The 23,831-nt window shown below is 57.7% G+C and overlaps 3 protein-coding genes across 4 annotated transcripts; 1 reads left to right on the top strand and 2 right to left on the bottom strand.

The window, feature by feature from the left end:
• Positions 1–525: 525 nt before the first annotated feature.
• Adi1 (acireductone dioxygenase 1) lies at positions 526–5,038 on the bottom strand. The gene is made up of 4 exons (XM_090336223.1): positions 4,892–5,038; positions 1,694–1,813; positions 875–1,054; positions 526–690 (listed from the first exon to the last, which is right to left on the bottom strand). The coding sequence occupies exons 1-4, from the start codon at positions 5,009–5,011 to the stop codon at positions 571–573; spliced, it is 540 nt and encodes a 179-aa protein (XP_090192349.1). The 5' UTR covers positions 5,012–5,038; the 3' UTR covers positions 526–570.
• Positions 5,039–6,335: 1,297 nt separating this feature from the next.
• On the bottom strand, positions 6,336–12,427 carry Rnaseh1 (ribonuclease H1). The gene is made up of 8 exons (XM_090337519.1): positions 12,239–12,427; positions 11,202–11,317; positions 10,487–10,645; positions 8,942–9,041; positions 8,027–8,081; positions 7,587–7,671; positions 7,074–7,198; positions 6,336–6,785 (listed from the first exon to the last, which is right to left on the bottom strand). Exons 1-8 carry the CDS (start codon positions 12,364–12,366, stop codon positions 6,699–6,701), a joined length of 855 nt encoding a protein of 284 aa, XP_090193645.1. The 5' UTR covers positions 12,367–12,427; the 3' UTR covers positions 6,336–6,698.
• A 5,272-nt stretch (positions 12,428–17,699) lies between these two features.
• Rps7 (ribosomal protein S7) lies at positions 17,700–22,795 on the top strand. 2 transcript variants are annotated; one of them, XM_090337517.1, is made up of 7 exons: positions 17,700–17,785; positions 17,962–18,049; positions 18,339–18,410; positions 19,458–19,601; positions 20,071–20,135; positions 22,272–22,422; positions 22,687–22,795. In XM_090337517.1, the coding sequence occupies exons 2-7, from the start codon at positions 17,975–17,977 to the stop codon at positions 22,762–22,764; spliced, it is 585 nt and encodes a 194-aa protein (XP_090193643.1). In that variant the 5' UTR covers positions 17,700–17,785; positions 17,962–17,974; the 3' UTR covers positions 22,765–22,795. The 2 variants fall into 2 exon arrangements, with proteins under 2 accessions (XP_090193643.1, XP_090193644.1); XM_090337518.1 differs by lacking the exon at positions 17,700–17,785 and adding an exon at positions 17,817–17,841.
• Positions 22,796–23,831: the final 1,036 nt, after the last annotated feature.

Raw genomic sequence — 23,831 nt, 5'->3', positions numbered from 1 at the left:
ACTTCACCCTGGCCCCAGAACAGTGGGGGCAGGAAAATAATGGATGCCTTCTCCCAGTAATAATGTGTCACTTCCAGCTGCAAGAGCAAGAACCTCACCATTAAAATCCACCAGCACGGGTAACGAACCAGTGCGGTTCACACCAGAGCTCACAGAACGGGGAGGGTGAGGGCGGCGAGCCAGGAGACCACGCGGGCACAAATGAACGCAGCGCAGCGCTGTGCACTGGAATGGCTTTATTAGAGGAAGGAGGAAGCTCCCCGCCTGGGCTCGGGGTGAGCCCGCGTCTTCCACCTGGCCCAGGCCGGCCACGGGGGCGCTGCACACACCAAGGACTCAGCCTGTCACAGCCGCACGGGGCCCCGATCATGGTGGAATGAAGGAAAATGAACCTGGTAAATCAGTCAGTCTTGCAGACCCTCTCATTATAAACATTCTGATCAGATGACCTGACATTGGGAAGATCAACTCCAGGCTACCACAGAGAAGCAGAGGAGGGAGCGACCTCCAGTTGGCTGGCGTGGCGTGGCGTGGCGTGGCGTGGCGCGGCCTCATCAGCCCGGTCTCCACTCACGCTGTCTCTGCCAGAAACTTGAGGTACTCTGCCCGGGCGTTATAGTGGTCCGCCGGCCGGTTGTAGGCTGTCCACACCGGTTCTCCCGCAAACAGCCGCATGGCCTTCACGTAGTTCTGGACAGGACATGGGACACGCCAGCCTCAGCACCGCGCTTCGCTGACCTGCACGCTGACCACAGGGCCTCGGAGCAGGCGCGCGGCCAGCGGTGGACACGGCGTCACCACTCACCCGTGTCCCCCACCCCGGCGCCAGCACTGCCCACGCCCCACAGGGCAGCAGATGCCCACACGGCCTCACCGTCTCGTCCAGGGTGAAGCGGTGGTAGATGCCGGCGGGAAGCGTGATCATGTCGCCCTTTTCCACGGCAATTCGGATCCACTTGTCCTCCTTGTCCCTGACGTCAAAGTAGCCACTGCCCTCCAGCACGTAGCGGATCTCCTCGTCCAGGTGCAGGTGCTCCTCGTAGAACATCTTCAGCTGGCCGGGGGGAGGGGGGAGTGGGGGGAAGCGGGGGGGGGGGGGGGAAGAGCGGTCCTTAGCACTCAGCCGGCCACCAGGAGTGACCGGCCTGACGCTCCACGCAGGGACTCTCCAAGGAACAACGCCAAAGCCTGCGCCAGAGGCCCAACCCTGTCCTCCTAGCTCCTGGGGAGGCTGGGATCTGAGGACCGCTGTTCAAAGACAGCCCGGGCAGGAAACTCCCCATGACCCCCATCTCCAGTGAACCACAAAGAAGGTGGACGGGGAGCTGAGGCTCGAGTGGTAAAGCGCCTGCCGAGCAAGCCTGCGGCCCTGTGTGCGGCCCTCAGCTCCACCACGGGGAAGGCAGGCCTAGGGGCGGCGAGCTCGCCCACCTTGAAGAGGAGCAGCAAACCCAGAGCCCAGGAAAAGAGGACGCGCAGAGGGCAAGCCCGAGAACGAAGGATCTGTGAAGCCACGAAGCCTCGGGCAGCTCAGGAAGAGGGGAGGCCGCGGGGGCAGGGAGCCCCGGGAGGCCGCCGTCAGGCAGTTCTGAGTGGCGGGGCAGGGGCCCACGCCTGCAAACCTGGGACCCGAGGAAAGAGCAGGTCCTGAGGCGCGTGGCCCCGGCCAGCTGGACCCCGCAGGGCCGCTCACCTTCTCTTCATAGTTGGGAAGCTTCTCTCTGCAGATGGTGATGATATCCATCCAGGAGTAGCTCCTCTCCCTCCGGATCCGATCCAGCTCTGGGTCGCTCTCGTACTTGTCGGCGTCCAGCTGGGCAAGGTTGCACAGGAGCGGCAGCGTTGGCACCCACACTGGGAACCATCCGGCCCCTGTCCTCCCCTTCTCCTCCCCTCCAGGGCTTCCCGTTCTCCAGAGCTCCAGCTGGAAGCAGGAGCTGTGAACGGCCAAGCCTCCCTGCCCCACCCCTACCCTCCCTCCTCCCCATCCCTGGGCTGAAACAGCAGCCAGAGCCCCGCCCGTGTACAAGCCAAGCACACACACACTACAGTCACCCACCAAGTGCCAACTCGCTACTACCACCCCATGCCCATTTTTAAAGAACCCTTGAGTATAAGCCATAGAGGGTCATTTGCTCTGCTACTCTTAGAAACACTATGCCAAGCCGGGCGTGGTGGCTCACACCTTAATCCTAGCTGCTCAGGAGGCTGAGACCTGAGGATCCAGGTTCAAAGCCAGCCCGGGCACTAAAGTCCTTGCAATTCTTATCTCCAATGAACCACCAGAAAACTGGAGGTGGCACTGTGGCTCAAGCGGTAGAGCCTTGAGATGAGCAGCTCAGGCCCAGAGTTCAGGCCCCATAACTGACCCCCAAAAAAGAAATCAAAGAAGAAATATACCTCTCAGTAATAACGAATGCACATCCTAGCTTATGTCAGGGTGCTATGGCCCACAGGCCTTCTCAGCATTTTCAGGTGCCACAATTCTTTCAACTCTCTAGGGTCCAACCCCAGTATGACCTTCTTCCTGGAGCCCCTGGGGCCCAAGCCAAACTCACGTGGATTGGCAATACATCTAACAAGCTTTGGCTTTGCCTTTTTTCTTTGCCAGACATGGGGCTTGAACTCACTGCCTGAGCACGTACTGTGCCTGAGCTTTTTGCTCACAGCTGCTCTACCCCTCTGAGCCACAATGCCACTTCCAGGTTTCTGGTGGTTAATTGGAGATAAGGGTGCCGGGGACTGTCCTACCCCGGCTGGCTTTGAAGGCCACCCTCAGATCTCAGCCCCTCACCCGCGTCACAGGCCGGAGCTTCTCACTGGAGATTGTCTCTCCAGTGTTCTCGCCTAAGCTGGCTTTGAACAGCAATCCCAGATCTCAGACTTCTGAGTAGCTGGCATTACAGCCTCAGCCACAGCTCCCATCTCCCGAGCTTTGCTTCTGTTTTACTTTGTTCTGGGGGAGCACAAGCTCTCGCCATCACACCAGACCCAGTCGGCCGACTGTGTTCTACCTTTATAAACCAGCGGCCCCACCGCCCTGCACAGAGCACAGTACAGTGTACAGTACAGTGGTACAGTACGTGTGTTTGCTGCGGTCCCGAAGGCCACGTGGAAACTCAATCACCAGCTCATCGAGGTGATGGGGGGCCGCGGGGGAGAGGGAGGGGGAGGAGGAAGAGGAGGGAGAGGAGCAGGAGGAGGAGGAGGAGAGCTCACACCAAGAGAAGGGAGAGGAGGGGGAGGAGGGAGAGGGGGAGGAAGAGGAGGAGCAGGAGGAGGAGCGGGAGGAGGGGGAGGAGGGGGAGGAGAGCTCACACCAAGAGGAGGGAGAGGAGGGGGAGGAGAAAGAGGGATAGGGAGAGGGGGAGGAGCAGGAAGAGGAGGAGCAGGAGGAGAGCTCACACCAAGAGCAGGGAGAGGAGGGGGAGGAGGAGCAGGCGGAGTTGGGGAGGAGGAGGAGCAGGGGGGGGGGAGGAGGCGCCCGGCACCCCGGGAGGACGGTGTCTGCCTGCCTGCGGGGTCCCCGGGCTCCCCCTCCTTGGCCTGGGCGGGGAGGTCCCGTCCCCGCAAACTCACTTCTGTTGACCTCTGCCCTCCCCCCCCCCCCCCCCGTGGACTAGGAGCCAGGAAGCCGTGCACTGCGGCGTGGGGGCCTCCCCCCCCCCCCCCCCCGGCTCGGGAGGGGCCCGGGGACACCGGGGACTCGGAGCCGCCTGGGGAGGCCGCGGGGAAGAGCCGGGAGGTCCAGGCAGCCAGGGCGGCGAGCCGGGGTCCGGGGTCCGGGGGTCAGAGTCGGGGGGGGGGTCAGGGGTCGGGGTCCGGGTTCGGGGGTCAGGGTCCGGGGTCAGGGTCCGCGGGTCAGGGTCGGGGGGGGGTCAGGGGTCGGGGTCCGGGTTCGGGGGTTCGGAGCCTGATTCGGGGGTCCGGGGTCAGGGAGACACCGAGGACTCGGAGCCGCCCGGGGAGGCCGCGGGGGAGAGCCGGGAGGTCCAGGCAGCCAGGGCCGCGAGCCGAGGCCGGGGTCCGGGGGTCAGGGTCGGGGGGGGATCAGGGGCCGGGGGGCCGAGGTCGGGGTCCGGGGTCAGGGTCGGGAGGGGGCAGGGGCCGGGGGTCTGGGTTCGGGGGTCAGAGGTCCGCGAGTCGGGGTCCGGGGCCGGATTCGGGGGTCCGGGTCCGGGTTCGGGGATCAGGGTCCGGGTCGGGGTCCGGGTTCGGGGGTCCGGGTCGGGGGGGGTCAGGGGCCGGTGTCAGGGGTCAGGGTCAGGGGCCGGGGGGCCGAGGTCGGGGTCCGGGGTCAGGGTCGGGGGGGGGGCAGGGGCCGGGGGTCAGGGGTCGGGGTCCGGGTTCGGGGGTCAGAGGTCCGCGAGTCGGGGTCCGGGGCCGGATTCGGGGGTCCGGGGTCAGGGTCGGGGTCCGGGTTCAGGGGTCAGGGTCCGGGTCGGGGTCCGGGTTCGGGGGTCGGGGGCGGGGTCAGGGGCCGGTGTCAGGGGTCAGGGTCAGGGGCCGGGGGGCCGAGGTCGGGGATCAGGGTGGTCCGGGTCGGGGTCCGGGTTCGGGGGTCAGGGTCAGGGGGGGGTCAGGGGCCGAGGGTCAGGGGTCGGGGTCCGGGGCCGAGGTCGGGGTCAGGGGTCGGGGGTCAGAGTCCGGGGTCGGGGCAGGGAGCATGCGCACGGGGACCCGGCCGCCGCACGACGCGGCCCGAACCAGGCCTGCGCAGTAGGGCCGGGGTCGGGGCCCACCGCCACCCAGCCTCTCTCCTAAGAGGCGCAACTCCACCCGCGCCGCGCCCGCCGCCCGCCGCCCGCCGCCCGCCTCGGGCCGGGCACGCGCAGTGCTGCCCCGCGCGGTCTGCGCAGCGGTCCTCCCGCGCCCGCCCGCCGGCCCGCACCTTCCAGTAGAGCACGCCGAGCCCGCGCAGCTGCGCCAGGCCCACGGGGCGGCTGGGCTCGGCGCGGTGGGGCCGCCGCGGGTCCTCTGCAGACTCGTCCATGTACCAGGCCTGCACCATGGCGGCGGCGGCGGCGGAGCGAGCGGGCCCCTGAGAAGGGGGCCGAGGGGGCGGGGCGGGGCCGAGGGGCGGGGCTCGGCTCCAGGCGGATGTGGGCGGGGCCTCTCCAGGCGCGCTCCGCCCAGCCCCGGGGCGGGGGCCGGCGGGCCGGTGCAGACTCGGCCGGCGGCCGCAGGCGCAGGCGCAGTCCCGGGACGGCGGGGCTGGCCCCCCAGGCCGGCGTCCTCCAGGCGTGGACCGGGGCGCGCACGGCCATGTGTGGGGTCCCGGCGGGGCCCAGCAGGGAGCCCGTACCAGGCCCGCCTCACCCGGCTTGCAGCTTGCTCTCCCCTCCCCGGCTCGCGGTGTCCTAGGCTGGGCGCTCTCCGAACCCAACCCAGGACCCACCAGGTTCAACTCGAGCTCCAGCAGCCTGACTCCTGGTCACTCGGTGCTTGTACTAAACACAACTGAAACGCAGTCGGGGGAAACACAGCCAGCCATTTTTTTCTTTTTTCTCTTTTTTTTGGCTCAGGGCCTGAGCACTGTCCTTGGACTTTCTCAACGCTAGAGCTCTACCACTGGAGCCTCAGCACCACTTCCGGCTTTTGTCTACGTACGTGGTACTGAGGAATCGAATCCGGGTCTTCGTGCGTGCCAGGCAAGCACTCCACCACTAGGCCAAACTCCCGGCCCCCATTTTTTTCTTTTAAGCCAGAGTCTTAAGCATGGAACTTGTGGGCCTCTTTGCCTCCACTTCCTGAATCTGGAATTAAGCCATACACACCACGATGCCCACTCCAGCAGTTTTTCTTTTCTTTTCGTTTTTCATTTTCTCCAGGCTTGAGCACTGTCTGAGCTTTTTCTCCAGGCTAGCACTCTACCACTTGAGCCACAGTGCCACTTCTGGCCCTTTGTGTTTATGTGGTACTGAGAAATTGAACACAGGGCTCTACCTTCTACCACTATGCCACATTCTCAGGCCTCCAACAGGTTTTGTTTGTTTTTGTGGGTCATGGGGCTTTGAGTTGGCCTAGGCACCATCCCTGAGCTCTTCAGCTCAAGGCTACCGCCCTACCCTAGAGCCAAGCCCTACTTCCCTGATTTCTAGAGGTTAAGTGAAGATAAGAGTCTCAGATCTTTTTGTGCCCACGCTGACTTTGAACATTGATCCTCAGATCTCAGCCCCTGAGTAGCTACAATTACAGGCGTGAGCCACTGTGCTGGCTCCTCCAACAGTTTTAAAAGAATTTTTTTTGTCAGCCATAAACACCACTTTTAATATTTGTCAAGAGGCAGGAACCTCAAACTCACTAACTGGAAGGTAAATGAATGCTTTCAGGACACTTCTAAAGATGCTGCTTGCATCTTTTAAGTGATGTTTTATTGATTCCTTAATAAAATCTTAAGCCCAAGTATTTGGGGCCAGATTGCAAGAGATTAACCAGAAGAGCATCAAGTCAATAAGTCTGCAGCTGAAACCTCACAGAACTGGCAGATCTCAAAGGTGTTCCTTTGCTGAATGGTGAAGCACGTCCTGTCACGTGTGTCACACACCGTGTCAGGTATCACAGTGCACATGGCGTTGTGTCATATGTACCACAGGACACCCCAGTGCCCTCCCGACTGCTGGAGAAGCAGCACTGCAGCCGTGTCAGGGTTGGTGGCAGCAAGCAGAAGCAACAGCACGGGCCCAGGCTCCCAGGGCTCAGTCTGCACACTGCTTTGCTCCTTCTCGAGCCAATCGGTCAGCTTCTTCATTACCCACAAATCCTGAGTGACCAGGCACATGCATCTGTGGAGATCAAGAATTTCTCACATTTATACCAGCAACCACAGAAGAGCAGACGCACTGGAGACGCCTGGAGAGGCTGCATGCACCACCGCACCCAGCTGCTTCTGCTGGAACCGAGTCTTGCAGATTTCTCTGCCATGCTGGCCCAGGCCAGGATCCTCCCGATCTCAGGCTCCCTGGCAGCTGGGACGGCAGGTGTATGCTGCAGTACCTAACCACTGAGATGCGATCCTGCCCAAGCTGGCCTGAAACGATGACCCACCCAACCTCCACGCCTACGGCACTCACCCACTGGATGTCCATGTCCCTGGTGAGCTGGTCGAGTGCCACGAAGTCCTCCTTGTTGATCACATCCTTGCCTGCACTGGTCCTCCACCCATTCTTCTTCCAGCCTTGAACCCAGTTTGTTATCCCTAGGAGAGCGCATGAGCACTGCCCCGCCAGCCTGCACTCAGCTTCCTCACTTGGCCTCCCTCACTTGCGGAGGAGCTGGCCCATGCCTGTCCTTCCCTTGCTTTAATCGTGTCAACCTACAACTCCCAGGCAGAAGGCCTTCCTCTGAAGCACCCCCACAGCCTTGTATTCATGCATCCACAAAATGCCAGCATCTGTGATCAACCTAGTGGCTCACACACAGACTCCAGGTGTCACCAGGGCCCCGCCATGTATGCCTCTGACAGCAGAGCTGGCTGGGACTCAGGCTCTCAGCCTCTCCTGTCTCTCTCCATCACAACCCTGACACAGGGAAACAGCCTGTGTCTCACAGTTACTGGAAATGACAAGAAAAGTGGGAAAGCTCACCATTTATGGTGAACATGCTGTCTGTGTACAGAGCCAGTTGGCGGATGTTCTGGGCTTTCGCTTGCTCGATGGCTTTGCAGGCTGCCTTGAAACCACAAATTCACCATGAGAACTTGTTAAGTAGCTGAGATTCAATGACTTCCCACCTGAACCAGTCCTGCTTTCCCTGGAGTCACTGGTGGTGACACGAAGCTGAATGTGAACACTGACTAGGGCCTGCCTACAAAGAGCTTACAGGGTCTTCTTAGAAAATCCCTAGCTTTCAGTATTGTTATTAACTCCAACATTTCTTTGGACTTTGGCTATCTCTTCTACATAGATACTAAGATAAGAGAAAATAAAATTCTATGTGCAAAGAACACTAGGGTTGCTGACCACACAGCCGTAGCCATAGCCACGCGCCGTCCCCCGCCAGCCGCCCACACTACCACGCTGCTTACATGGATCTCCGCTCTTTGGTTTGTCTGTCGTCCAGGAAGCCGAATGCTAACATTTCTGTGTGAAAAACCATACGAAGAAAACAGAAAGGACTGGGAATGCAGCTCAGAAGCAGAGTGCTTGCCTAGCATGTAAGAAGCCCTGCATTCAATTCCTCAGTACTACATAAACAGAAAAGGCTGGAATTGGTTCTGTGGCTCTTGCCTATAATCCTAGCTACTCCAGGGGTCTGAGATCCGAGAATCGCAGTTCAAAGTCAGCCCGGCACAAGCAGTCCGTAGGATTCTTCTCTCTAATGAACAGGAAGTGGTGCTGCGGCTCAATGTGGTAGAGTGCTAGCCTCGAGCTGATGAGCTCAGGGACAACAGAGTTCAAGCCCCAGGACAGGCAAAAAGAAAAAAAAAAAAACGTAAATCACAAAGTAACTCTTCTAACTCTTCTCAGTAAGTGACAACTAACTACTTGTGTATATTTGTATTGTAAACATAGGAGCTATGCAAACACATAGCTCTCTAAAACCAAATCAAGAACACTAAGACTTTGTTAAACGCCGTGTTCTGAGTCGAAAAGAACACTAGACTTGAAGAGGCTGAGTGTCCTTTCTTTGAGCAGGGTGGTGTAGCCCGGGCTGGCTGAACTTGCAGTGCTGCTGGGCTGGGCCCAGGTGAGGCGAAGAGTCCAGAGCTGGAGGCCGTGTGAAGACTGCTCCGTGGGAAGGGAGCTCTGGGGGAGAGGGCAGGGCCAGGCCCAGGGTTGACCATCCCACACTGGGAGGAGAAGGCTGTTCTTCCACTGTCCCCTGCTAAGGCTACTTACCTCTCAGATTCCCAAGTTATCAACCAACAGGCAGATCGTGCCTCACCTTCCCACAAGGTTCAGAGTATGGCCTAGTTAAACTTGCTGCTTTGCTTACTTACAAAGGATGCCCGGGTCCCCAGTAAACGCCAATTCCGGCCCGCGCTCTCCTGCGCCCGTTACTGGAACAGCAGCCATCAGTGTAGACGACGACATAGTCTCCTGGGAAAGGAGCAATGAGAGATGCTGGATGAGGCACACCAGAGCCCACCTTCACCGCCCCCCTGCTGAGGCCGGGAGGAATTTTACCCCATGGCTGTCTGCTGTCCCATGCTCAGCCGGTTACAGGCAAAGGCTGTCACCACGCAAACCTAGAAATGGCTACGGCAAGAAATGCTGCTACATCCCACACCAGGGGTCAGCAGACCACAATGCTGCCTCCCTCACAGCCAGGCCCTCCACTCTCAGCACACTGTCCTCCAGAGAAGGCAGTGCCATCGTGACAACACCTGCCAAGGGCTGTCCTCTGGCAGACACTGGTCCCATTTTTCTCACCATACTGCCCTGCTGCAGTGCAGCTCCTGAGTTCCTGTCTGCTCCCCTCCCTCCAACTCAGGTGCTGTACTCAGTACTGCAGGCTGCAGGAGCTGGGGGGAGGGCTGTGTGCAGGCCCGAGTGGCAGTGCACGTGTAATGGCAGGGGTACAAGCAGAGGCCACATGTGCACGAGGCATTATTCTGAGGACAGCAGTGAGCCGGACAGAGGCTCAGCAGGACCTATTCATGAAAGCTGCCTTCCATTCCTGCTGCCATCCTCCCCCAGGAAATGCAGGCATGACGATCCACAGCTGTAAGCCTCACTACACACGAGGCTGGGTCTGGGAGGGTCAAGGTCCCATGCCAGCCCGAAGAGAAAGGTGCTGGAGATTCCATCGCAGCAGAGAGAAGTTGGGCACAGCAGTACAGGCATGTTATTCCAACTACAAATGGATCATAAAATAACAAGGGGGGAAGAACCAGACACTGGTGGCTCATGCCTGTGTTCCTAAAGCCAGAAGTGGAGGAATGGCTCATGGTACACATCAGTCTGGAACAAAAATGCTGAGAACCTATGAGACTTTTATCTCCAATTAACCACTCAAAAACCAGAAGTGGAGGGCTGGGAGTTTGGCTTAGTAGTAGAGTGCTTGTCTAGCATATACTCTATGTATGCACTAGCATGCACTATGTATGTGCCACATACATAGAAAAAGCAGGAAGTGGTGCTGTGGCTCAAGTGGTAGAGCCCTGGCCTTGAAAAAGCCAAGAACAGTGTTCAGGCTCTGAGTTCAGGTCCTGGTACAAGCAAAACAAACAAACAGAAATAGAGCCATGGCTCAAAGTGTTAGAGCATTAGTTGTGAGCAAAAGAGCAGCTCAGGGAAGCCCCCAGGCTCTGCGTTCAAGCCTCATTACTGTCCCCCAACAAAGCAATTAGTAAGCGAAAAGATACTAGTTCTTTTCATTTGTGAAACATCACCATATACACATACATTCAACTTCCTAAGAACATCAGAAAAATTAATACTTCTGTACTACTGTATCAACTGAAACAGTGACTTTACTGGGATTAATACTTCCAGTGGTATTTTCACAACTTCATGTGAAAATTTTAAAGCTCAAGACATACCCATATAAGAAAACTTGTCTTTGCTAACGACAGGCGTCACTTCCAAGTTCTGTCTCCTGTGCTTTGCACAGGGCTCTGCACTCTCATCTTCTTCCAAAGGCTCATGATGGCGCTTGCTGGCCTCCACCTGTGGCTCCTGTTCATGTGTACTTTTCTGATCTAAAAAATAAATGAGAGTAACGAGGAGTCAGAAACAATCCGAAAAGCTAAAGAGTCAAGAGATCCGTTAAGTTCTGTGAGCAGAAAAGGGTAGGCAAGAGCACCAGGCCTCGAGTTCAAGTTCCAGAATGGGGACAGACATGCACGCATGTGTATGTGTGTGTGTGTGTACGCCTGTGTACAGCTACAGTGGAAAGCAAAATATAGGATGTCATGGTCTAGGCATGTGCGTAAGCAGGAAATAGGACAGTACCTCAAAAACAACCAAGGCAAAAACAAGCCAGGGGCATGGTTCAGCATGCCTCTGCCCAGTAAGCATGAGACTAAACTCAAACCCAGTATCGTGGACAAGAGTAAGGGGAATTGGGCTACTTGAGAGCATTGGTACTTCTAAACACAAAACAGACCTGAGTCTGCCTGTGTTTCTACCGCTGTTACTATCCTTCACCCAGGAAAATCTTCCATCAGTCACACCATCTTCTCCACACACCTCCAGTGACATCTGAGGTGGGAAAGGCTTTGAATGGGTTAAGACCCAGAGGTGACAAGCGAGTACCTTCAGAACCACGCGGGCTTGCAGAATTTCTGACAAAGGCCCAGGCCTCATCTTCTGTGGCAAATTTCTTAAACCTGGCAGCAGGAAATCGGTCCACCTGTTCACGGCACTCATTCCTGGAAAACAGTGCGCCCATCATTTCTTTCCTCTCCTTAAACAGGGTGACAAACTGCAACTGTCTACTTAGCTTGAGAATCCTCGGAGAAAGGATAGGTTGCCATGCACAATTCCAGCTTTATATGGGCGGTTAGCGCTCAGTCCTGTCCTGACACATGCAGCCAGTGCACTGGCACCATAAAGCTTTCCTCAAACTCAGCGCATTAAAACGTAGTCTCTGAACAAAGTGTTACCATTATTTTTTTTTTTTTGCCAGTCCTGGGCTTGAGCTCAGGGCCTGAGCACTGTTCTTGGACTTTCTCAAGGCTAGAGCTCTACCACTTGAGCCTCAGCACCACTTCCGGCTTTTTTCTATGTATGTGGTACCGAGGAATTGAACCCGGGTCTTCGTGCATGCTAGGCAAGCGCTCTACCACCAGGCCAAACTCCCGGCCCTAGTGTTAGCATTATTTTGTTGCAGCAAAAGGGTCAGCATCTGAAAGGCTTCTTCCTCACCACGGTGGCCGCCCTGTGTTGGGGGAAAACCACTGACAGACCAGGGCATCGCACAGGGCCAACAGCCTCCCAGCCAACACTTGACCTCAAGTCCTGCTCCTGCCAGTTCTGCCCGGCGAGCAACCTGACCACAGTAACCAACGAACCTCCCTCTGTCTGCGGGCAGGGGGAGGCCGGGCCCGGGGACCCCGGGCAGGAGGGGAGGCCGGGGACCGCGGGCAGGCGGGGAGGGGAGGCCGGGGACCGCGGGCAGGCGGGGAGGGGAGGGGAGTGGAGAGGAGGCCGGGGACCCCGGGGACCGCGGGCAGGCGGGGAGGGGAGGGGAGGCCGGGGACCCCGGGGACCGCGGGCAGGCGGGGAGGGGAGGGGAGGGGAGGCCGGGGACCCCGGGGACCGCGGGCAGGCGGGGGCCCCGCCGCACTCACCAGCTGAGGAAGACCCCGGTCCTGCGGCCCCTCCTCACCGCGTAGAACATGGCGAGCCCGTCACGGCCCCGGCTGCGGCCCACGGCGGACAGAGCCACTCTGCGCGCCAGGGGCGGAAGCCAGCGCATCGCTCACGGCGCCTCGGCGGCCCGCATCCCCGCAGGCTCCAGCCGGCGCGCCGGAAGCCCCGCGCCCTCCGTTCCGGAGGCGGCGCCGGGAGATGACGTCGGGGCGGGGCCTGCCGCGGGGCGGGGCCTGCCGCGGGGCGGGGCCTGCCGCGGGGCGGGGCCTGCCGCGGGGCGGGGCCTGCCGCGGGGCGGGGCCTGCCGCGGGGCGGGGCCTGCCGCGGGGCGGGGCCTGCCGCGGGGCGGGGCCTGCCGCGGGGCGGGGCCTGCCGCGGGGCGGGGCCTGCCGCGGGGCGGGGCCTGCCGCGGGGCGGGGCCTGCCGCGGGGCGGGGCCTGCCGCGGGGCGGGGCCTGGGCGGCCCTGGGACCGCGCGTCCTCCCGAGGAGAGCGAGGGCAGCTGGCGCTGGAGGAGAGGGAGGGACTCGGGTCCCGGCGGTCCTCCCAGGCTGGACGACGGGGGATCCGCCCCACGTGCAGCGGGACCTGCGCGTGCGCGTGCGCGCCTGTGCGTGTGTGTGTGTGTGTGTGTGTGCCTGTGTGTGCCTGTGTGTGTGTGCGCGTGCGCGCCTGTGCCTGTGTGTGTGTGTGCGTGTGTGTGTGTGTGTGTGCCTGTGTGCGTGTGTGTGTGTGTGCCTGTGTGTGTGTGTGTGCGCGTGCGCGTGCGCGCCTGTGCCAGTGTGTGTGTGTGTGCGCGCGCGTGCGCTCGCGCGCGCGTCCCAGCCTGCCCGAACGCCCAGCCCAGACCTGGGAGGGGAAAACCCTTCCTCCTCCTCCTCTTCTTCCTCCTCTTCCTCCTCCTCCTCCTCGTCCTCCTCCTCCTCCTCTTCTTCTTCTCCTTCCTCTTCCTCCTCCTCCTCTTCTTTCTCTTCCTCCTCCTCTTCTTCCTCCTCTTCCTCTTCCTCCTCTTCTTCCTCCTCTTCCTCTTCCTCCTCCTCCTCCTTCTTCTTCTTCCTCCTCCTCCTCTTCTTCTTCCTCTCCTTCCTCTTCCTCCTCTTCTCCTTCTTCCTCTCCTTCTTCTTCCTCTTCTCCTTCTTCTTCCTCTTCTCCTTCTTCTTCCTTTTCTTCTTCTTCCTCTTCTTCTTCTCCTCCTCCTCCTCCTCTTCTTCTTCTCCTTCTTCTTCCTCTTCTTCTTCCTCTTCTCCTTCTTCCTCTTCTTCTCCTCCTCCTCCTCCTTCTTCTTCTTCTTTTCTTCTTCCTCTCCTTCCTCTTCCTCCTCTTCCTCTTCTTCTCCTTCTTCCTCTTCTCCTTCTTCTCCTTCTTCTTTTCTTCATTTCTTCTTCTCTTCTTCATCTTCTTTTCTTCTTCCTCTTCCTCCTCTTCCTCTTCTCCTCCCTTCTCCTTCCTTCCTCTTCCCTCTTCTTCTTCTTTCTTCTTCGTTCTTTTTCTGAAGGCATGCGTTCCCCAGCACTGAGCCACAGTTCCAGGTCCGCGGGCTGCTAGTCCACTGCACTCTGTCTGTCCAGGCTGGCTTTGCACCTGGATCTCCCCATCTCAGTCCTGTGTGTGTGCGGGTGCCGGCAGGCACCGGTCCTGGGCTTGAACTCGTTACCACCCGTGAACTACGCTCATCGAGCACAGCTCCACTCTGGGCCTTTTGATGGCTGCCCCCAGATGAGCATCTCCCAGGCTTCCCGACTCGGTCCTCAGACCTCAGCCTCCTGAGTAGGTAGGATTACAGATGTGAGCAACCCGCACAAAACACATGGTAGCCTCTTGAGTAACTGGATTCCAGGGGTGAACCAACAGTAATCAGGAAAACCCCTTACTTGGATTAATTCATTAAAACCAGGATGAAAACTAGTTACTTCAGCCAGTGCATGTGTCGTTTGATTTGAGCCATTCTCTCCTGCAGTCATTTTAGTCACCGTGAACTTCAAAAAGGACAAAGTTTACTGATGAGCATCTGTGACAAAAGGCCAGTGGCTCATATGACAGGCAGCACTGCCTTCATATGAACCAGTGACAAAAGGTAAAAATCCTAGCTACTCAGGAAGTTGAGATCTGAGGACCATGGCTTAAAGACAGTCAAGAGCAGAAAAGTCCCCTAGGACTCTTCTCTACAATTAACCAGTCAGAAACTGTGACATTGTGGTAGACTCTGTGTATCTGCGACTCAAAGTGGTAGAGCACTAAACTTGGACAAAGAGCTCAGTGACACAGTGCCCAAGCCCCTAGTTCAAGCCCCACCACTGACAAAAAAGAAGAAAAAAAGGCAAAACTGCTCTAAAGGAAGACATCTGCCCAAAGTGACACAGTCCCTCCATTCAAGTGACAAAGCTGCAATGTTCTCAGGATCCAATCCAGAAACAAGGACTGAGATAAACTGTATCTATCACTGGACTGTTTAATTATTCATATTATTTTCTGTGTGCCTCCTCCTCCTCTTCTCCTCTTCCTCCTTTTTGTAGGTCAGGGCCCGGATGCTGTCTCTGAACTCTTTTGCTCAAGGCTAGCAACCGACTACTTCGAAACAGTTCCACTTCTGGATTTTTAGTAATTAATTGGAAATAAGAGTATCATAGGGACTTTTTGCTTGTGGTTGGCTTTCGACCGAGATCCTCAGAGCTTAGCTTTCTGGAGTAGCTAGAATTACAGGTGGGAGCCACCATCACCTGGCAAGTTGTCTATTTAAATCCATAGCTCATGCTTGTAGCCTGAAGATTACTGAAGACGGGTTGATTTACTGCCTTCCCAATGGCTGCTCAAGCCATGCAATACAGTGACCCCTCACTGCCCTTCTTCATATCGCTTTGTCCATATATAGGAACAAGTGGTCAGACCTGACATGCAGATTCCCAGATGTTTGGGACTGGGGTCTACAACTTTGGTTTTAGCTTCAACTATGGTGAGGCAATAACTCCACCCCTAAGCCACCTCCCCAACCCTGCATGTGTTGCTTCTTAGTGAATATACTGATGAGCTCTGTACTTTGAATAGTAATGCCTGAGTGATTGTTTTCCATTCCCTGGCAGGCTGTGATGCCTGAAGATCAGGAGATGTGTATATGAAGTGACCCATGAGCTTTCCAGGAGGCCCACTGACCCCACTCCCACTAAACAGGCTCACCCTGGGGCTTCACCTTCATCGCAAGCTGGTCCTGGGCAGCGAGGTGATTCTAGGAATGACAGTAATGGAGGGGGAGAAAGGGCCTTCCAGGAAGGTCAGCGCATTGACTCTTCTTGATCAGGTGCTAGGGCTCCTTACTGTCTCTCCTGTCACTTGGTTACGACGTATTAGGGTCTGGAGAAAAAGGAAGACTTTGCAGCTGTCTGACCTCTGGGCTTTGGCATCTCAGGCACTGAGGTGATACATTCCCAGCACCAGGATTAAATTTTTTCCAGTTTCTTGAATTTTTATTTTATATACAAATACGATTTTCATTAAGCTTGATGTCTTGGATAATCCATTTCGCTTAGTCCAACTTCATGAAGCGATGTCCTTGGCCTGCTGGTGGAAACACTGCCAGCACAAGTTGAGCCCATACTTCTGGATCAAACTGTGGCAACTGGAGCACACACAGCAAGACCAAGATCCTTGGCTATGGCCAGGGGTGACCCATCTTGCTCCCACAGGTCCAATGAGGGAAAAGGATATGTACATATATATATGTACACACATATATATACACACACACATATATATATATATGTATATGTTATTTTGCCAGTCCTGGGGCTTGAACTCAGGTCCTGAGCACTGTCCTTGGGTTTTCTCAAGGTTAGAGCTTGAGCCACAGAGCCACTTCTGGCTTTTTCTGTTTATGTGGTACTGAGGACTGATCAAATCCAGGGCTTCAGTAATGCTAGGAAAGCACTCTACCACTAAGGCACATTGCCAGCCCCTGCCCCCCCCAGCTTTTTTTTTTTTTTTTTGCCAGTCCAGGGGCTTCAACTCAAGGCCTGAGCACTGTCCTTGGGTTTTCTCAAGGCTAGAGCTCTACCACTTGAGCCACAGCACCACTTCCAACTTTTTCTACGTATGTGATACTGAGGAATGGAACTTGCATCTTCACGCATGCTAGGCAAGCACTCTACCACTAGGCCATGCTCTCCACCCTCCCCAGCTTTCTTAATGGTACTTTTACACGCCACAGGTGTCATTTCACAGGTATGAGTCTTGGAATACTACGGTCCACTCCCACTCAGCAGTGCAGTCGTGGGCCTCTAGGTCCCTCCAAGAAGACCCTGTCCATACTGTCATGAGGTCCCCTCAAAAAGGCACGGGGTCACACATGGTGCTAGGAGGTGGGGCCTCTGGTGGGTGAAGTCCTGGCAGCGGGGTCACTGCCCTTGGGGGGAAGGGGAGACACAGCCCAGAGGCGGACCTGCGCGGGTCCGGCCCATCCTGACCTGGACCGGCCAGGCCCCACGCTGTGGGGACGAATCTTGATTGTTGTCCTGCAGCAAGAGGGGGGCGGCTGCCGGCACGGAGCAGCAGCATCTGCCTTTACCAGTGCGCCCCGGCGGCCCGTGGCGTCCGAGGGCGCCCGGATCCCTGGCAATCGCGGGGAGCCGGGCCGGGGCCGCGGTGGGGCTCCGCGCCTTCAAGGCCGCTCCAGCGCGGCTGGCGGCCAACGGGCGCGGGCGCCAGGGGCTCTGGGGTCTGCGTCGGGCGCAGGGACGGGGCTCCTCCGAGCCGAGCGCGGCCGCGCGGCGCTCACAGCGAGGGTTCCTATCCCACAGCGGGGAGGCTCCCGACGCCGGCGGCAGCGCCTGGGGACGCCGCGGGGGCCGGGGCCGCGGGGCGGCGGGGAGCGGGGACTCGGGCGGCGGGGAGCAGGGCGGCGGGGAGCGGGGCGGCGGGGAGCGGGGACTCGGGCGGCGGGGAGCAGGGCGGCGGGGAGCGGGGCGGCGGGGAGCGGGCGCCGGGGCGCTGACCGCCCCGCGCGGGCCCCAGACTGGGCGGGACGCGCCGGGCTCGGGAGCGGTGGGCCGGGGAGGAAGGGCTGGAGGGAGGGAAGGCGGGCGGGGTGAGGCCGTCCCGAGGAAAGGGGACTCTGGGCCTGGTCGAGGAAGCCGCGGCCCCTCTGCACCCCGCCTGTGCCGCGCGGGACCAAACTCAAGGAGCGCGGGCTGGGGAGCCCAGCGGGCCCGGACGCGGACGGACGGGGACGCGGAGACCCCGCGCAGCGCCGCCCTCCCCGCCGTCTCCCGGCGGCGCTCTGGGCTCCGCCGCGTCTCGGTGCTTCCCCTGGCCCCGCCCCTCGCTCGCGAAGGCCCCGCCCCTTCCGCCCGCCGCTTCTCGGTGCTTCCCCTGGCCCCGCCCCTCGCTCGCGCAGGCCCCGCCCCTTCCGCCCGCCGCGTCTCGGAGGTTCCCTGGCCCCGCCCCTCGCTCCCGCAGGCCCCGCCCCTTCCGCCCGCCGCCGGGATCTGGCGAGCTCTCGCGATACCCGGGCCTCTTCCTCTCCCGGCTCTCCTCCCGGTAGGTTGGCGATCTGCGTCCTCGGCGCGTTTTTCCGCCGGCCTCGGGGACCCAGGGTCTGTGGGGGTCCCCGGGGGCGGCGGGGGCTGCGCGGGGGGCGGGATGCGGCCGATGGTCGGGGCCGCGCACGCCGATGGCGCCCGGGCCCCCTGACCGGCCGCACGCTCTGCCCCCAGGACCAGGCCGACCATGTTCAGCTCGAGCGCCAAGATCGTGAAGCCCAACGGCGAGAAGCCGGACGAGTTCGAGTCGGGCATCTCCCAGGTGCGCGGCCGGGGGAGCGGGGTGGTGGGGGGGGGGAAGCGGGGAAGATCGGCGGGGGTCCCTGCCGGGGAGCGGGAGCGGAGGAGCGGGGAAGATCGGCCGGGGTCCCGGCCGGGGGAGCGGGGAGGAGCGGGGAAGATCGGCGGGGGTCCCCGGCCGGGGGAGTGGGGAGGAGCGGGGGGGGGGAGCGGGGAAGACCGGCGGGGGTCCCGGCCGGGGGAGCGGGAGGAGCGGGGAAGACCGCGGGCGGCACCCCGGGAAGTGACCCCGCGCCCCGCCGTGCCCGCAGGCGCTGCTCGAGCTGGAGATGAACTCGGACCTCAAGGTGCATCTGCGCGAGCTCAACATCACGGCGGCCAAGGTGAGCGCGGGGCGCCCAGCGCGGAGGAGGAGGAGGGGGAGGCAGCCTGAGGAGGGGTCGGGGGCCCGGTGAGCCGCCGTGGTCGCTGGAGGCCCCACGCAGCGTGGCAGTGCGTGTGCGTCCCGTCTCGTTTTGTCACTTCCTGAGGTCTGAAAGCCACGACCAGTCTGAAGTTCCTCTTGCTCACAGTGGATGAGAAAACAGCCTCGTGTAAACATAGCACGGTTTCTTACGTATTTTCTTCTTCCATTGTTTTCTCTTGTTTCGCTGGGCGCTGTGCTTCGGCTTTTGCTCCGGCCACAGAGCCATTTCCATTTTTCTGGTGGCTCATTGAAAATAAGAGGCACCGACTTTTCCTGCCTGAGCTGCTCTGGAACCAATATCCATAGATCTCAATCTCTTGAGCAGCTAGGATCACAGGTGTGGGCCATCCATGTCACGCTGGTGGCTTACTTGTGGTGCTGGCCCACTGGGCTTGAACTTGGGGCCTGTGCCATTGTCCCTTAGCTTTTTCCTCTCAAGGCTAGTTCTTTTTTTTTTTTTTTTTACCATTCAAGCTACAGTATCAATTCTGGCTTTTTTGTTCATGGCTTGGAGATAAGAATGTCAGTTTTTTGGCCAGGCCTTAGAGGTACGAATGCTATAGAGCTCCAGCCTGAGCAAAAAAAAGGTCTGGGAGCATCTAGGCCTAAGTTCAATCCACAGCACCAGTACATACATGCACACGAAATCTCATTTTTCTGCTCAGGCTGGCGTTGAACCTAAGCCTTCTGAGTAGCTAGGATCACAAGTGTGGACTTTGGGCACCTGGCTTTGCAAAGTAATTTTTGCCTTACTGTTGCCAGTCGTGGGGCTCAAACTCAGGGTTTGGGTGCTGTTCTTGGGAAGGTTTTTGCTCACAAGGCTGGCAATCTGCAAAAATAACATTAAGAAATAGATTCTAGCCCTGGCCTCCAGCGCTAGTACAGAAATCAAGTGGTAAAACGTGACTGTGCTTGAATAGGAAGGATGAAGATCTAACTATAAAATTAAAATTTCTTTCTTTAGGAAATAGAAGTTGGTGGTGGTCGGAAAGCTATCATTATTTTTGTTCCAGTTCCTCAGCTGAAATCGTTCCAGAAAATCCAAGTCCGGCTAGTTCGTGAATTAGAGAAAAAGTTCAGTGGGAAGCATGTGGTGTTCATTGCCCAGGTATGTGTTCTCCTTCCTGGGTCTGATGAGTTACTTGTGTTTGGGCCCATGATGCAGTCTCAGTGCTGGCGATGGTTTACTTGCATTCAATACTGGGGATGAGCGGTTGTCGGGGCTGTTTTGGCCCATGCAGTGGCGCTGTGTTTCTGCAGTGCCTGGGGTTCATGTAGATGATGCCTCTGCGTGGCAGACACTGGTCCTGGCTCATGTCCTGCACTGAGAATGTGTAGCCTAGAGGGCAAGGCCAGGGCGCATTGGGGCTTTACAGAGTGATGTTGGAAAACTCAGCAGGCCTGTGAGTGCCTGTGGGCCTCTTTGAGCCTGCAAACAAATGTCTTAGGCTTTTTTTCCAGTAGCATTGCACTAGAAGGGGTTCAGAATGGATTGGGAAGGAGTTTTGTAGAAGATATCTCAGGGAGTGGTTTGGTTTTTAAGTAACTCAGCTCTCTATGATGAATTTTGTTTACAGAGGAGAATTCTGCCCAAACCAACTAGAAAAAGCCGGACAAAAAATAAGCAGAAGCGTCCCAGAAGGTGAGTGTTGTGCCTGTCTCGACAGTGCCTGCCGACACTGCAGCATGCTGTTCAGGTCTGATTGTTGGTGGACCCTGGCTCCCTCCCCTCAGCTTCAGGGCGTGTTGGAGGGTTTAAGCGCATGCTCACAGGCAGTGGTGCGGTGGATTGGTGGTTGCTCTGAGGACGATTGTTCTCCTTTGGGGGAAGTGAAGAGAAATCCTTGTAGTTGCTATTGTGGTAAAGGCATCTGAGGTTGCTGAGGCCATGCTTTTGCTTTGGAGTACAGATAAAGCTTAAGATGGCCTTTCCTGGTGGTAGTGCTGAATTTAGAGAGTATCTGGCCCAGATGGCTTCTTGAACTAGGCCTTCTGTGGTGTTGTTGGACCTGCAAGAGCTTCCTGGTTATTAGTGGACAGTTGGACCCAGGGCTTTGGGGACTCTGCTCGTTTTGGTTGAGAAGAACTTCATGCAGTGTGAGGGGCCTGGAAACAGCCTTGAACCTCCCCGAAGACTCGGGCACTCCTGGTCTGGAGTGCAGCAAGGAGCCTTGTCCTGGGGTTGACCCCACGCCGACAGTGCCGATGCTTCTGGCCCAGGCCAGCACTTGTTTAGCACCCTGCACAGAGATCTCTTGACTGGTCAGGACAATTCTGCTTCTCCAGTGTGATTTCCTGCCTTCAGATATTTTCAGCTCTGAAGAGATGTAACGTTGCAAACGTGACAATGCTCCCAGAGTAGCTTCGATTCTGTTACAGTTTTATATTACTTTTGTATATACACACTCAAGTACTTTGTGTGTGTTGGTTCTGGGTGTGAATTCAGTGATATTGTCTTGTCCCTGAGTTTCCTGTGTTCAAGGCTGGCGCTCTACCACTTCAGCCATAGCTTCACTTCTGGCGTTTTGGTGGTTAATTAATTGGAGGTAAGAGTTTGATAAGGCTTTTTCTTCCCTGGCTGGCTTTGAGCAGTGATCTTCAGATCTCAGCTTCCTGAGTACCTGGGATGATGGGCGCAAGCTCTGGCCTTTAAATTTAAAGCAATTGGCACATTTACTTTTTTTTTTTTTTTTTGCCAGTCCTGGGCTTGTGTTCAGGGCCTGAGCACTACCTTTGGACTTTCTCAAGGCCAGAGCTCTACCTTGAGACACAGTATCACCCCTTCTGACTTTTTCTATCTATGTGGTACCCGGGTCTTCATGCAGCTAGGCAGGCACTCTACCACTAGGCCACACTCCCAGCCCCTTCCTTTTTTTCCCGCCAGTCCTGGGGCTTGAACTCGTGGGCCTGAGCACTGTCCTTGGGCTTTTCTAAAGGCTAGAGCTCTACCACGTGGGCCACAGCACCACTTCGGGCTTTTTCGTGTGTGTTACGTGGTACCCAGGAATCAGCCCCGGGTCTTCGTGCATGTTAGGCAAGTACTCTACCACGAGGCCACGCTCCCAGCCCAATTGGCACACGTACCTTTTGTCTGCAGCCTTAGCTCCTCGTTTAAGAGGCCTGGCAGGCAATGAACTGTGGAAGCTGCTTCCTCTGGTGTGCTGGCAGGGTGAGGGCACACTGGCACTGCTCTGTGGGCGTGAACGGAACATGGTGTGCAACCCGTGGCATGGTGACAACCAGGCCAGTAGCCACGATGCCACTGGTTGGGGACGGGAGCCTGGCGTCCCTCTGTGTGGTGTCTGGCCCACAAAGTGCCTAGCCGTTAGGACTTGCGTGTGGGTGGTCTCTGACGACGGGTGCTGTCACCTCGCACAAGTGTGTGTATGAGATGCCTTTAGGAGGCCTGCCTTGGCGTCGAGTGGGTCTGTTTGGATGTGTTTTGAGGTTTGTCCGGGGCCTGGTCCGCTGTGGGGCTTGACCCTAGCATCTGGTGTTCAGTGCGGTCCTGGTTCCTGTGTTTTTGTAGGATTACTATGACAGTGCATGGTTTGCAGTCATTTTAGAAGTAGGCTCAACAGCTTCTACAGCCAGAATGCAGGTCACCTGGTGGTCTCCTTTATCATGGATGAAGCTTTGGGAAGACACGCAGGCTGCTTGGAGATGGTGCTCATTTGACACCAGGGTCTGGGTTTGCAGCTTTGTTGGAACCTGGTATTTTCCTGGGCTCGCACCCCTGCCTCACTGCTCACTTGTCACTTGTCCTTGCCTCCTCAAGCCGCACTCTGACGGCCGTGCACGACGCCATCCTGGAGGACTTGGTCTTCCCGAGCGAGATCGTGGGCAAGAGGATCCGGGTGAAGCTGGACGGCAGCCGGCTCATCAAGGTCCACCTGGACCGAGCACAGCAGAACAACGTGGAGCACAAGGTGGGGGGGGGGGGCGCAGGGCTCCTCTCGGGTGACTGGGCCAGGTTCCAGGCCATAGGCATGGAATTACTGCCCTGGACTTGGAGTGGGGTGGGTGGTGTCTGTGGACATGGCAGCCCCTCTGGTCTGCGGTGTGGGCGGGCTTGGGTGTCAGGACACGTGGGGTCCTTGCCATGAGCCCGGCCCCGTGTAGTCCCGGCAGCACAGTCACCGGGTTGTGGGGACACGTGTGTCTTTTGGTAACACACTCTTTCTTTTCTGTAGGTTGAAACGTTTTCTGGTGTGTATAAGAAGCTCACGGGCAAGGATGTCAATTTTGAATTCCCAGAGTTTCAGTTGTAAAGAAAGATGACTAAATAAAATATGATTCGTATTGTTTGGTTTTAGGTGTCCTTCCGTGTGCTGGTGGTGTGGCTGTGCGGAGGTGGGGGTGTTACCATTTCTATACCTGTTTAGCTTGTGTATGTTTGAGGTTGAAAAGGACACCCAAAGTTTACCATCTTTTCTTGGTGAACTTTTGGCCAGTCCCAGGGCATGTGGTACTGCCAAGGAATGGAGCCCAGGTCTTCATGCATGCTAGGCAAGCACTCCACCACTAGCTACAGAAGTGAACTGCCTGCCCCACCTAATCAGTCCTGGGGCTTGAGTTCTGAGCGTGGATGATTCCCCCAGCTCCCCTTTGAGCCACCGCGCTGCTTCCTAGTAGGAGGTGAGTCTCCTGGACTTCAATGCCTGCGCTGGTTTTGAACCTCGATCCTCAGATCTCAACCTCCTGCGTAGCTAGGACTACAGGCCTCAGCTACCCACCATTCCTGGCCTGGCTGCTATTTTTTTTTTTTTTTGGCCAGTCCTGAGCACTGTCCTTGGGCTTTTTCCTACCACTTGAGCCACAGCAGGCTTTTTTCTATGTATGTGGTACTAAGGAATCGAACCTGGGTCTTCGTGCGTGCTAGGCAAGCACTCTACCACTAGGCCAAACTCCCAGCACTGGGCTGCTGTTCTAGAGATCCTCATCCCTGTGTCTTTGCCCTCTGTGATTTGGGTTACAGGTGTGTGCTGTCCCACTTGCCCTCCACCTTGTACTTTCGTGCCACTTCAGTTTTAGTCACCTTAAATGTGACTATGCTGTTGAGAAAGATCTCCAGATTCTCTCTTAATTCCCTCCCTCCCTCATGGGGCTTGATCTCCGCCTGGGTGTTATCCCTGAGTTCTTCAGCTCAAGGCCACCACCCTACTGTGGATTAGTCAAGCCCTACTTCCCAATTTCTAGAGGTTCTTTTGTCCCCGGGCTGGCTTTGAACCTTGATCCTTAGATGTCAGCCTCCAGAACAGCTAGGATCACGGGAGAGCCATGCACTTTTTTGGGTACATGTCCACGGGCTTGAACTTGGCCTGCATGGGTGCTGTCC

Source organism: Megascapheus bottae, chromosome 7 (genome assembly GCF_031878675.1).
Source record: "Megascapheus bottae isolate mThoBot1 chromosome 7, mThoBot2.hap1, whole genome shotgun sequence".
In the NCBI taxonomy this organism is placed as follows: Eukaryota; Metazoa; Chordata; class Mammalia; order Rodentia; family Geomyidae; genus Megascapheus; species Megascapheus bottae.
Note: the sequence above shows the minus strand (reverse complement) of the source record. Positions and strands in the feature narration are given on the sequence as shown.